The sequence below is a fragment of the Pinus tabuliformis genome, chromosome X (genome assembly GCF_031772625.1).
Source record: "Pinus tabuliformis cultivar Carrire ecotype Pingquan chromosome X, CPIR1, whole genome shotgun sequence".
NCBI lineage: Eukaryota > Viridiplantae > Streptophyta > Pinopsida > Pinales > Pinaceae > Pinus > Pinus tabuliformis.
Genome location: NC_142308.1, coordinates 1,255,118,259 through 1,255,133,052, shown reverse-complemented (window position 1 = coordinate 1,255,133,052; position 14,794 = coordinate 1,255,118,259). Strand labels below are relative to the sequence as shown.

General features: G+C 39.0%; 1 protein-coding gene across 1 annotated transcript in view; it reads right to left on the bottom strand.

Moving 5' to 3' along the window:
- Positions 1 to 10,342, bottom strand: part of LOC149144544 (pre-mRNA cleavage factor Im 25 kDa subunit 2-like) — a 63,103-nt gene extending 52,761 nt beyond the window's left edge. Inside the window, exons 1-4 of the mRNA XM_089446593.1 lie at positions 10,080 to 10,342; positions 8,857 to 9,001; positions 1,194 to 1,239; positions 127 to 220 (exon numbers count right to left, since the gene is read on the bottom strand). Of these exons, the coding sequence (XP_089302719.1) occupies positions 127 to 220; positions 1,194 to 1,239; positions 8,857 to 8,978 (262 nt within the window). The 5' untranslated portion in view covers positions 8,979 to 9,001; positions 10,080 to 10,342. The remainder of the gene's footprint in view (positions 1 to 126; positions 221 to 1,193; positions 1,240 to 8,856; positions 9,002 to 10,079) is intronic.
- Positions 10,343 to 14,794: the final 4,452 nt, after the last annotated feature.

Genomic DNA, 14,794 nt, shown 5'->3' with positions numbered 1-14,794 from the left:
AATCAAATAGTATTTTTCAGTTAAAATATTAAGAATAAAATTCCAAAAGTACCTTCAAGATTATGTGAATTGCTTGCTTGACATCTTGAAAATTGAACTTTTGGTAACCTTTCTAAGGACACAAACCATTTTCACCAGGCCTTAAGCGCCCACCAGGCAGCCTAATAATCTTATTTCCTTTTTGGAGCAGCAGCAAATGTGGGTGGCCATACTCATGCACCTGAAATATAGAGAAAATGTCATATATAAAATCCACAAATAGATCAAGTTGCTTGAAACCGTAATACAGAGATCCTGCCATCTCTTAATGCAGGAGGATCTAACATCAAAATAAGGCTCTAGTTTGTTTGTGGTCTGCAATTTGAGAACAGGTGCTAGATTAGGGATCTGAATGTTTTTCATCATCAAAAGAATATTTAGCACTATGAAGACATACAAATGATAAAAACTCACTCTCCTCTGTCTAGGTCGTGTTAGTCTTTCAGAAGACAAAATCCTTGCATGAACAATTTCGGGCTACACAAGAGAATGATAGGATTATAAAGATCTTGTGCCATGTTATTTCCTAAATAAGTAAAATTTGGTGAAATTAATGTATTGGTTTACACTATTTTTTCTAGGTAACATATCCCAGGTGAAATTGCTTAGACATTTCCCCTTAATCTGAGGATGGCACGAAAGGTAAACCCTATATTCCTCAAGACACAAGGCCAGGTCAACAATTCATGAATAGATCATATATAGCTCACAACCATTGGCTCACAAAGAGCAAACATGTTACAAAGTAGGATTTGGACACAGGGGTCGAAGGGTAACAAATTTTCCTTATAACCACTCAAGTTACACCCAATTGACTTACTAAGCACAATATATGTTTAGTGTCAATACCATTTCAACTATGAGATATTTAGGTAAATTAGTTTACGGTTTGTCAGGCACAAGCTAGAGAAGCATTTCGAACCAAAGATCGCCAGGAAAAAAAATTGCAAACCTTCTTATGTCATCAAGGGGTTCAGAAACCTGCACTGGACAACTAAGCATGAAGATTATTATATGATTCTAGGAGAAGGGTGCCCAATCATCAAATCCCATCGTTTTCTGTTTATTTCATTGCATTCTATATGTATGTATGTACTATCCTGAAAGACTCCATGGATTCGAGAACATAATGACGCATAAAAACAATTACTAACCAGAAGTAGCCCTTCCACATATGTCCGCAGACCATCTCTCATGAAACTGAAAGAACAAAGTAGACACAAAATTTGTAAGTAATCAATGCTATGATGAAGAGGAATAAATCAGAAATTGAACTTGAAAATGTGTCCTACTTTTTCTTTTTCTTTTTATCTGTTTTTATGCACATGTTGCTGACTTTTCTGCAAGTAATCAGTTTTGCAATTTTTAATATTTATACATGTGATCCCAAAATTGAAAATCAGATATCCGAAAAAAGGTGTGATCATAGTTCATATTTTAGTTATAGATATCATAAATATCTATTATTCAAGCCACTGAGATCTACACTCTAACCATTAAACATGTAGAGCCAACTGATTGTAGATGAACTAGTGGTACCAAAACGAATTCAGCAAACCAGGAAGTCACTAATTCTGGAATATTGCAATTTGGAGTAGGAAAAACCTTGAGAGAAAAAACAATAACCACGAAGTAATGACCTACTCATTCTTAAAAAGGATTTTACAGTCAATGGGGTCTTGGTTAGATCGTAAAACAATATATGATCCCTGCTACCAAGCTTCAAATCCCCAGAGACATTTTCTCCCCCCATGGACCCTCTTGCCCATACACACGAGCCATCTCTCTTATGTCAAGACGCGTTCAGCCAAGTTTAAGTCCTCCCAAAATTTGCAGAATAAATGCCTGCAATCGTGGTGTATCTACTATCAACCACATTTCTTTTTATAATGGAGAATGTTGGATATCCCTGTTCTGTAGCTGCTTATAGTTCATTGTGATATTCCCATAATGGGGAAGGGTATGCTTGCAATGGTTGTAAAGTGTAAGCATCACTAAAAAACACACACACACTTGATAAACTATCATTTCAAGAATAGTCAAGAGGGAAGTAATGATAGGTACCAAGCTATTCCAAAACAAAGGTGAGAACAAAGCTAACACAACCTTTGGACTAATGACACGGACTTTGTACTATAATCACATCCTATCAAAAATTATTCCATTATTTCCCTGGAAAGAGAATATGGAATTTGGCAAACTCTAGAGAAATTAAGTCTAAATAGAAAAATATTAGGGTACAGTGGATGATCGAGAGAGAAATGGGTAAAAATGTTGTTGTTGGAAATACTGAGAGGGGGGTGAATCAGTATTTCACATCAATTAGTTAATTAGCATCCTATCAAATACAACTGTCAACAACACCATTCAACAATGCACAATATCAAAGATGGTAGGCACAAGATTTTTAGGTGGAAACCCTTCTGGGAGAAAAACCACCAAATGCTTCTTAATATAAGTATTTTAAAAATTACATCAATAGGAAGCTCCAACTTCCAATATTCTCCAGCTTCAACTGGAAGGAGGCTTCAACCCCCTGATTTATCAGCTTCAACAGAAAGGACGCTCCAACGCCTTGGTCTACCAGCTCCAACTGGAACAAGGCCTAATCACAAAATTTAGGTCACATGATTTGAAGGAACACATTGATATTTAGGTCAACAATAAGATTATCCATCAACCAATGTACTACATCAATATCCCGAATAACTGCTCTTGTTGCCAAAGTCTCGATCATCAATTCAAGGACTATCCCCTTGCAGCGATATAGGAGTTACAAAAATGTATGCTGATATGCAATCAATAATATGGTCACATATATAAGATCTAAGACATATGGCTATCTTAATGGGCATAACTCTACATAATAATTATTAATGTAAACAATAGTCATTAAATATTATACAGCAAAGGCCCTCAGGCCCAAGCAAGCTAACCCCAACCTCTTTTGAATCCAAGTGTGAATGTGTAGGCACAAGAAGGTAAAGAACCACCTCGAAGTGAATTTTCCCAGGCATGCAAACTCTGACATTCACATCTGATTACTTTGCAATTCTGTAGGAGTTGGATTAAATGGACACAGGGAATGGTGGTGATATCAGAGTAGGAACTTTCCATTCTCCCTCAATATGAAAGTGTTCTCATGGAATATTCAGGTAGGGCCTCAAACTGTACCAATAAGGGTATGGTCAGATCTTTCTACCATATCTTTGTAGAAACTAGATATATTCTGCCTGTAGGAAGTCATGATTACACATCTCTGTTATAGACCCCTCTCAACTATATTTGGCCTCGTGCTAATTCTTTCGCATCAACACATGAATTAGGAAAAGGTCATGTAGCAATGGTCATTTCACCCAAACTTTGGGGCAGGTCAACGTTTAGGCATTAAATAATGCTATGAACTGCAGGACAATCAACAAGCTTCCAAAGGCAAATTGATTAGTTTGTGGAGACTTTAATACGATAGTCACAAGAGGACAAAGACATTCCTCCATCGATGGTGCACAAGGGAATGGGAGGCATGGTTAGGTTTGTATTTACTTAGGTTTATATGACTCAAATATTTACAAAGAAATGATTCCTCCAACCTTTGCTTTACATAGTGAAATTTTAGGAAAGTGAAGGAAAGCATTTTAAAGTGGCTAGGAAAAGTCATTCTTATTGATCAGAACATCTTCGCCTTCATCTGCCAAATCTCTAGGTCTATGCAGAAAAAGTCATCATCACCTGTTGCAAACTATAAACTTAATAGAAGGTAGGGGGCCACATTGCAATGGGCATATGTTGATTTGGGGTAACATCGGATGTGCTCTAGCCATGAAAATTGGTGGAGAGGCTAAAGCACATGAGATCTCCAAGACCCAGAAATGGTTTGGGCAGATTCTAACCGGTTTGGGAAATATTAAAATAATTAATATTTTTAATGGAGTTCCTAAGTCTAAACTTAGGAAAAATAAAATATTAATGGGTATTAATATAAAACTAGGTTAGAAGGTTCCAAAAGTCATGGATCAAGCCAAATCTAATCTTAGTCGTTGATTAGAGATTTAATCTTGGCTATTGAAGAACCAACGAGAAAAGTATAAGAGGAGGCTTGAGGGTCAGTTGGAGAATACACCAGAGTGATCAATCATTCATTTTGCTAGAGTGGGGTAGCTAAACAAAAGTGAATCAGTGATCAACAGCGAAGGGCAGTGAGTGTTGGACAGAGAGGAAGAGACAATACTGAGAGACCAGCACAGAAGTAGGGAGAGCGAGAGCAGCAGCCACTTCAGGCCACGCAGAGCCCAGCAGAGACAGCGCAGAGGCCAGAGGGACTGCGTCATCCACGCAGAGACTGTTGGAGTGACGCAGAGGGTACGAGACGCTGTGCGGTGCCTCAAGGGCTAACGCGGAGGGTCTTGGGGCTGACGCAGAGGCCAGAAGGTCCAGCGCGGAGAGGGTTTCGTGGGACAGGTTTTTTGAATACTGTTTCCGAAGATAGAGGTATTGTCGTTGTGTATTTTTCTCTCTCGGATGAGCCGGTTAGGCACCCAGTTGTACTCAAGGAAATACTGCATAATAATAAACCCTCAAAATAGCTGCACCAGTTTTCCCGCATTGGATTTTTTCCAGGGACATTTGTCCAAAAATAATGGTGTCACTTGTGTGCTTGTTTTCTTTCAGTTGATGATCTATAGATATTGTGACTGTATTGTGTTTACTTCGGTATTTAAATGTTTTAAATAACTTGTTCAGAATTTACAAGTAGAAGAAATAAACCAGCAGAATACAAATTAATTTTCTAACGGATAGACTTAATAAATTCAACATGATATCAGAGTGTGGTTGCAGGTCACAGGAGAGCTGAAGGCATCAACTAAGCAGAGCATTTGCAACAGAATCAGTTGTCTCAAGTGGCAGTAGATGATCCTTGCAGAAGCAACAGAGGAAGGGTTGACGCAGAGGGACTGCGTCATCAGTCCGGGCCAGAGAGAGGCCAACATAAAGGCTGAGGAGGGCAGAGAGAGGCTCACGCAGAGACCAGGAGGGTTGACGCAGTGGCTGAGGGAGCTATTTTTGTTGTAGCCGGGATTGCGCAGAGCCTAGAGGCCCAGTCCTTCAGTTGCTGGGGTGTGGGCAGTTTGCGGGAGCGACGCTGGTGGGGTATTGTGGTCAGAACAATACCCAACAGGGCAAGACCAAGGTAAAGGAAGTTGTTGTCGAGGCAGATTTCTAGCGAAGGAATTTGGATCAGTGTTGCAGTTGCATAGACGATCGGAGAGGAGCAACTTGACGGTTGGCAGAAGGATTTCCAGGAGGGAAATCGGGACTCAGAGGGAGTCCAGAAGAGAACTTCCAGACGGGAAGTAGAGAGACTCGGAGGAGTCGAACCGAGAACTTCCAGACGGGAAGTAGAGAGACTCAGCAGGAGTCGAACCGAGAACTTCCAGGAGGGAAGTAGAGAGACTCGGAGGAGTTGACAAAAAAGAGCAGAGAGATGGCCGTGAATGGGCTGAGAGATCAGGACAGGCTGGACGGAGCGTCCAACTTTGTGGTCTAGAAGGCCAAGATCTTGTCCATTCTAGACAGACATCGTATCAAGGGTTTTGTCTTGAGAGTAATGGCTATCCCAGTTGACCCGGTAGCTAATGAAAGGTACGAGGAGGCAATGGCTAAGGAAAAGTGCATCATCCTTGATGGGGTCAAGGATCATGTGGTCCAACATATTGCCGAGAAGGAAATGACAAAGGAGATGTGGGACACTTTGAAGACATTGTACCAGCATACTTCCGTGCAGAGGAAGATGCTCCTGGAGAATCAGCTAAGGTCATACCAGATGCAGAAGGGAGAGCAGATAGATCTCTTCCTCGGTCAGTTGAAGGAGATCTGTGACCAACTAACTTCCATAGGGGCCACGCCAGATCAGGAGTTGATGGTGAGGACCGCACTTAATGCAGTCTTCGAGGAGTGGGAGACATTTGTCTAGAGCATATTGGGCAGGGCGAGTCTTCCAGATTGGGAAGAATTGTGGGTGGCTCTTCATCAAGAAGAGATCAGATGGCTGACCAAGACGGGAAGTAGCAACAAAGGGGCCAGGATCAAGAAGGAAGAGGAAGAGGATGCGGCTCTGGCATCTCCGAGGTCAAGTGCTTCCATTGTGGGGAACTGGGTCACTATGCGAACTAGTGTCCGAGGAAGAAGAGTAGGGAGAGGCTTCTGACTCTAAGGCAGCGCCGGCAAAGGCAGAGAAAGAAGTCGAAGAGGATGACGATTGTGCCATGAGTGCTCATGTACCACTAGAGAAGAAGTGGGGAGACATTGCGCTATAATCAGGAGGACAACAGGCGATGAGGGGCAGGATCCTTGAGGTACCCAACCTCTTGGATTATACCTTGCTACGGAAGCCCTGAAGAGGAGTAGCACGACTGGCGGATGTTGGTAGAGACAGATGCGGATGAAGCGGCAAAGAGTGCTACAATGCAAGAGTCCCCAAGTAGCGCGAGGCTAGCAGGCTGCAACAGTGGGAGAGACACGAGAGTGTTGCAACGGTGTAGGATGGCACAGAGAGGTTTGCAACGGTGCGAGATGCAGGGAGTTGTTGCACTAGCGCAGAGGTCAGTAGAGGGAGCACTTGTTAGCGGCAGAGGGAGCTTCAGCATCGGGAATGTTTCTAGCCTAACAGGGATGTCAGAAGTTGGGTGCATTAGTTACTTACTTCTCAGTAACTGGGTTGCAGTGCAGTAGCAGTATGCAGTAGCACGATGCAGCATGATGAGAGGGGGTTGCAGTGCAGATGCAGTGTTGGGAGTATGGACCAGCAGCAACACGGATGCAGAGGGAGCTACCGTACGGATACAACAGTGGCAGTGACAGGGCCATGGGTAGCAGTACAGGATGCAACAATGCAGAGGATGTTGGGTAGGGAGGCCTAGCATCAGCACAGGTACCGGTGCCGGATAATCATAGTGATACTCAGTGAGGAGTATTACTAGAGCACAATGCTCGCTAAGAGGGAGTGTTGATTTGAGGTAGCATCAGATGTGCTCTAGCCATGAAAATTGGTGGAGAGGCTAAAACACATGAGATCTCCAAGACCCAGAAATGGTTTGGGAAGATTCTAACCGGTTTGGGAGATATTAAAATAATTAATATTTTTGATGGAGTTCCTAAGTCTAAACTTAGGAAAAATAAAATATTAATGGATATTAATATAAAACTGGGTTAGAAAGTTCCAAAAGTCATGGATTAAGCCGAATCTAATCTTAGCCGTTGATTAGAGATTTAATCTTGGCCGTTGAAGGACCAACGAGAAAAGTATAAGAGGAGGCTTGAGGGTCAGTTGGAGAATACACCAGAGTGATCAGTCATTCATTTTGCTAGAGCGGGGTTGCTAAGAAAAAGTGAATCAGTGATCAGTAGCGAGGGGCAGTGAGTATTGGACAGAGAGGCAGAGACAGTATTGAGAGACCAACGTAGAAGCAGGGAGAGCAAGAGTAACAGCCAGTTCAGGCCACGCAAAGCCCAACAGAGACAACGCAGAGGCCAGAGGGACTGCATCATCCATGCAGAGGCTGCTGGAGTGACGCAGAGGGTCCCAGAGGCTGCGCAGTGCCTCAGAGGGTTGACGCAGAGGGTCCTGGGGTTGACGCAGGTTAGCAGGAGGCTGACGTAGAGGCCAGAAGGGCCAGCGTGGAGCTTCAGTTGTGCCAGAGAGGGTTTCGTGGGACAGGTTTCCTGAATACCTGTTTCCGAAGATAGAGGTATTGTTGCCGTGTATTTTTCTCTCTCGGATGAGCCGATTAAGCACCCAGTTGTACTCAAGGAAATACTGCATAATAATAAACCCTTGGAATAGTTGCACTGGTTTTTCCCGCATTGGGTTTTTGCAGGGACATTTGTCCAAAAATAACAGTGTCACTTGTGTGCTTGTTTTCTTTCAGTTGATGATCTGTTGATGTTGTGACTGTATTGTGTTTATTTCAGTATTTAAATGCTTTAAATAACTTGTTCAGAATTTACAAGTAGAAGAAATAAACCAGCGGAATACAAATTAATTTTTTAACGGATAGACTTAGAAAATTCAACAACATATGGAGTTAAATATGTGAGAGTATTTAGAAACAAAAAGTGTCTTTAAGTTCAAGTTTTAGGTTGGAAGGTGGTTTAGCAAAATTTAGTAGTCGAGGCTAGGCTTCACAGTTCAGGACTAACACAGTTCAGGACTAACAGATAAATTATATGTTATATGTCACAAAGATGAGACAATTGTGCATGTAGAGCGGATTGGGCACTACGGGTATCGATTTCATCAGAATACACAACCCTGTTGAGCAGGCCTCTCAGTTATAGGGCAATAATTTTAAGGGATGTGCAGATGATCATGCAACAAGGCAGAGACATATGGAATACGATCAAGCTGGCATGGATTTTTTTTCTCTCAACAAGAAGATGCAGGGCCACTTTCAATAAAAGTTGTAACTTTTCCTTTTTGAGAAATATCTGTTTTTAAGCTGATTATGTTGCACACTTGTCAGTTAGGTTGAAGCTATACAAGAAAGATATAGAATCTCCAGAGTTTGGCGCTAAGACAATGATGACCTGATCAAAGATTAGAGAAAACGCTGAAAATCATCCAATAACAACTTCATATCTTTATAATGAGGCATGAGCTCTACTGCCAAAAAAGGAATAATTTGAAACCCAATAAAGTCAGTCCCATAGAGATTAAAATTTATTTCATTTAAGGGTGCACCATATATCGAATTCAAACAAATTGATATGTTTCACCATGTATTGTTGTTTACTTAAATCCATGGCTAATTTAAAACTTACTTGGCTCTCATTCTGTTCAGCCTGTCTGACGGAAAAACGTCTTTATCCACCTTGGCTTCCTTTTTCCCATATGAGTAGCAGGATAGAGGGTGAACTTTCACAACTAAATGAGAACTCATCATTTTATGATGTCTTCTTTGATCTTCTGCAAACAGAACCTCTAAACTCAATTTGAAAGCCACTGATAAGAACTCACAAAACTATCAATCAAATTACCTAACATCCATCCAGGCAACTTATCTCTCATAGAGAATTAACATGTTATGTTTTATGAGGAATGTCATTAGCCAGAAATAGGATGATCTTTCAAGGAAAGGAGGAACATATTGGCTGGATATATCATCAAATAAGGCTTGCATATGGCAAAGGATGGAAGCCTCCAAGAGAGAAAAGTCCAAGGAGATTACAGGAACCCTGCATCGACTAAATAAGACCTTTGGGGGTTTTTCGATGGTGCTTGTCAAAGAATTCCAGGTTTGTGGGGTACAGGTGCTATCCTCTTTCTCAACAATTCACACTATTCTACTTTGAATTTTGGAGCACGACAAGGAACAAACAACAGAGCAGGGTTCTATGCTCTTTGGTTTCTGTTGAAAGTAGCTAGAGAAAAGAATGTAAGCAGGTTGCAGGTTCTACAAGACCTCAAAGTTATTGATGGATTGGGCAAATAGGAAAAAACAAATTATAAATATGGCCTTAAGCCCAACAGTGGAACTTTGCTTGGAGAAAAGGGCCATCTTTGAAGAAATCTCTTTTTGGCATGTTTACAGGGAATTCAATTAGATAGGATAAACTCTCAAAAGAAGCTCTCGTTTTGCAGGAAGGCCACCTGATTGAAGAAAAGTTCAGGTATAATATCCCTTTGAATAAGATCCAAAAGTCAATCGATGACATCTATTTTGAGTAAAGTCAAGTCTGTTTTTGAAGTATGTTCTTCAGATTATATACCAACTGGTGTGATCCCAGTTTCGATTTATGTCGACAGAAAACTGTATATGTCTAGGGCCAGGTTTGAAGACATTCTGGAAACTTGGGAACTGAGTCGAGAGGCTCATCGATATGTAGTTTTATCTCCTCCAAATTTCAAAGATTTTTCCCTTCGATTAAAAAAGAAACAAATTATCTACACATCTTCAAATCTTAATCCTGTGATGTAAAAAACAAAAAAGCACAAGAATGAAGCCGTGAATGTATGAAATTGACGGAATCTTTAATGTGCCTACCCTGTAGGAGAGATAATTCTGAATGAATTTCACAACAGCCACTGACACAATGTCGACTTTGGTGGTCTCAAACAGCCAAGGGAATGATAAGAAGAAAGAAAGAAATCTTGTCTGCCCCCGCTGCTGTATGGTTGGATTTCTTACCACCGACTTCTAGTGCTGTTTCGAAAGAAGTATGAAGAAAAAGTGATGGAATTGACATTTGGCTATTCAATGGACCACAGCTGCAACTTGACCAATTATAGTGTGCACATATTCTCTATATTTGGTCAGTCAATCGATATTGGGTGGCTTTATTCTGAATAAATATATTTACTCGGGAAGATAAGGCGGTGTGGACGTCGAGGTTCTTGTCGTGGAAATTGGATATGATAACTGAATTTTGTCAAACCAGTGGTCTTCCAGTTATAATATAAAAAGGTTCAACCTGGTTAGCGTGGATATGGTTACTGTAAGTTTGAGTGTTTACTTTTCTTTTCTTTTTAATTTAGTTATGGAAGTTTGTTTGGTTAGAGAAGAAAGGGTGATATTTTTCAAAAAGTTTATGAAGTTGTGGAGTTTGATTGGATAAAAAAAAGTAGTTGTAATATGTTTTTAATAATGGTTAAATAGTTTCTCGTTTTACAGGTAAAATAGTTTTAGATAATGAAATTGTGAAATTAAATTATTATTATATATAATTTATAAATTTATAATATTATATTAAGTTAGATATATAATATTATTTTTTATTATTAAATATAAGTTGATTTTATAACTTTTTATTATTAAATATAGGTTGATTTTATAAGATAATTTAGATAAATATATTTTTTCTTCATATGTAAGATGAGTACTTTTTATTTGATGTGAGATTATTTAGTGTATTTTTTAATGCATAGATTATATATTTGATGTTTTGGTTATTTTTTGGTATAGTTGTTTTTTTTAATATTGTTGGAAATTTTAAGGGATTTATTGAATTATAAATTTAAATTGTGTAATGTGCATAATCTAAAATTTTTAGAGGGTTGTTCATGTGTTGAATTGTTTTATGTGTTTAAAAATGCAATTTAAATAACACTTATATTGCTGGATTATGACATGAAAGGCCAAAACATTAGACTGTGTTTTTTTTAACCATAGTGAATCGGTAATTCTATGGAGTAATTTGGGAGATCAAACCTAGGGGCTGTCACTATAACACCAAGAGTATATCCAACATTCGATAAGCCAGATATACCTTGAACTTATGACTTAGCAAGAGTCGCGACTCCACAATGGTGGGGGAGCCTTTTCTTTAAGCCTAACCACAAAAAGCCAAAGATGTCCCCATGTGAGATTTGAAACTGAGTGAAAGGGATAACATCCCATTGTTCCAACTACTCGGTCATACTATGAGGGGGACTTGCCTAAGTGTAATGAGTTGACTACTAAAATTTACAAATATGTATATATTTTATACCCTCTGAATTTGAACCTATAACCATTTAATATGCCATGGATATGTAATATTTAAATTAAAAATAAATTTATTGTTAAGCAATCATTTTCACCTATGACATGATATTATTGTTTTATTTATATTAATTTGGGTTATGTTTAAATATTTGCACCATTATCATAGCATAATCAAATAAATTAAAATATGTATTTAATTTTTTTGTTTGAATGGTATTTTTCTAAATTTGTATTAGATGAAAACATAATTTTCGCCATTCACAACATAAAAGAAAGGAAAAACAAAAAAATATATCTTAGTACACTACTAAAGGTGCGGGAGGTGATAGTTTTAATGTTTTGTTGAGTAGTGTTGAGGTAAGTGCATGCAATGATTTGAGAGGCTTCCTTCTTCGAGCATTCATCATATATACAACAACCAACTTTGATCTTTTTTTAATAAAATGGGGCCTTTTTCTTCTTCTTCCCAAGGTTTTTGGTGAAAACATATACGCAAAAGGATGATTGAGGGTAAGGCTCAACTAAATTTGGTAAGACTTGTCTCAGGGATTTGACAACACAACCAATATGGTAACCTTAAATATGATAAATCTTTGCAATAACAAATGACCCTTTCTTCTTGTTTCTTTTCAAATTATTTCTCTTCCTATGCTTTTAGAGTCAAGCTTATCACAGTGATGTAAGGACAATCTTTTGAGAATTTTAATTTCTTATTTTCCAAAATAGGAAAATGAAGGGATTCAGGTATTTTTGACTTTTTTTTGGGTGCATGGGGTGAGTAGGTCAAAGAAACAACATCACACAAAAGCTCAAAAATGCAAGAGGAAGGAGTAGTGGTTAAGTGATGGAGGGGACCATCTACTACTTCAACAACTAAAACTTATTCAAGAGTGTGATCATTAAGAAATTGTACTCCAAGTGCTACAAAGAGCTCAATGCCAAGCATCCTTCTTCCCTTTCTCACCTAATACCCCAACAACCAGTGTTTGAGTAGCTTTTGCGAAACACCGTCAATCCCATTCCCTACCACACCATTGCCCTCAAGTGATGATGCCCAGTCAATGGAAGTAGGAGTAAACATAGAGACAAATATGTGCAACAACCAATCCAACTCAATAAAGCAATAGGTAGAGAAACAAGAAGAGAAGGATGAGGAGACATCAAGGAAGAGAAAGAAGAGGTGTTGCACATGCAAATAGTAGGCTAACGAGCTTCAAGTGCCACTATGGCAACCTTTTCTACTCTTCACACACATACTCCAATATGCATGAGTGCCCTTTTGACTACAAAACCATTGACTATCTTGCCTCTCTCAAGGTTGATCCCATTATCAAAGCCACCAAAAAAAAAATAGACACTCTTAAATCCATTACTCTTTGTCCTATTGTGTTGTTACTATAGGGATAATCCCTAGTTGTAGCCACTGCAATCCCTATATATTTAAAAGAAATTTATTCTTGAATATGGTGTACCATAATTGATAGTAAAGTGAAAAAATATGATACAAATAACTTGACTTAGGGTCTTTTAATGGATACTCTAAATGTTAATGATTATATATGTATTATCCTTGTATTGTGGATCATAGTAGCAACCTTAATGCAAAACTCTTTTCAACTTTTAGTAGTTTATGTCCATAATGGAAATCATGTGCTTGGACCTTATTTATGGTGATGAAAAATTGATTTAAAGTTTAACCCCCTCCTCCCACATCCACGCAGGCAACCATGCCAACCGGAGTAAACATGAGACGAGAGCCTACTATGATTAGATTCGACCTCCTATGTGACCTTAAGGAAGTGGAATCGATAGAAACATCACACACAATCATCCAACATCAGCTTCAAGATCCTCAAGAGACATGTCAGCCACTTAGACAGCCTATCCCTGGGTCCCACTGATGTTTTGGATCTCTTAAGCTACAATCACTCTCATGCTATGGGCAAGGGAGTGATCAGAAACCCAAAGTCGCTCTCACAGGCTTGCCTGCCAATGACCAGAGACCAAAATTGTCAGTTTTGTGCCAATGACCTCAGAATTTAAGCCATTTTTTTAGGCCCAGAGCCCAGGTCACTGCCCAGAATGGAGTGATAGCTTAAAATCAGTAAAAGTAAAAGGAAATAATGATGCAGAAGCAATAAGTTGAACAAGACCTTATCCAGACCCCTATTAGCCATACAAGGCATTTTGTCAAACATATCATCAACATGTAACCTATAGGTGTAAACAACAGAATTAAGTGTAGGGATCTCATACTTATCTGAGAATCACTATGAACCATTATTCCCTCCCGTCATTTGTTGCATTATCATCTATTAGGCCATAGATATATTATCCATTCATTCACAAGTAAAAACATGTTGAGAGTCGTACATAGTTGTTGTCATAAAACATACATATAACCAACATAATAGGAACAGAAATATAATAAACATATCAGCCATGAAATCCACCTATACATCAGTACATTTACACATGAAAATCAAGGGAATGCATTTCTCATTAATGAATGTAATAAACCAACCGAAGATGGGACTACCACGTTCCACCCGACCGTAGAATGGCTGAGCCAAATCTCTCTTTTGCGATTCACCCCCGTGCCATATTCCAAGCATCAATGTAGGACTCAAACCAAAAGAACCAACCAGGGCATACCAAGGATATGTTTAGCCTGTGTGAAAACTGGGATCCTTTTTGTTTTTGTGAAGTTTCATTATGATGTTTGAACCATCTTGCCATTTAATTAATATTTGTTTAATTTTAAATATGTGTTAATTTGTTAAAATTGACATTGCTTCAATACCAAAGAAATATGGTGAATTAACTTTTCAAATTATGGATGCCTCACTCATTCAAGACTGGTTTTATTATATTAATGGGTGGACAATCCCCTTTTCTTAAGACTGGTTTTATTATATTAATTGGTGGACAATCCCTTTTCTTAAGTAAACGCATTTCCATGGAAATTGTAATATCAAAGTAATTTTTTAATATTAAATATTTAAATGCTATTGGTTTATTTAACCAATAGCATTTAAATATTTAATATTAAATGTGATCGCCCTTCTGCAACTCAAGGAGAAGGTTTTTTGAGAATGCCCCGCGGGGGGGGGGGGAAATCCTGATAAAAAGGGCAACTGGAGTAGTAAACAGTCGGAGGAATAATGAAGAGATCCAAGACAAGTATCCCCAGACAGGAGAAGAGGTGAAGTCTGGTAATGGGGATCCGAAAATTATGCCAGTAGCCCATCATTTGGTTCGCATGACAGAGGGCC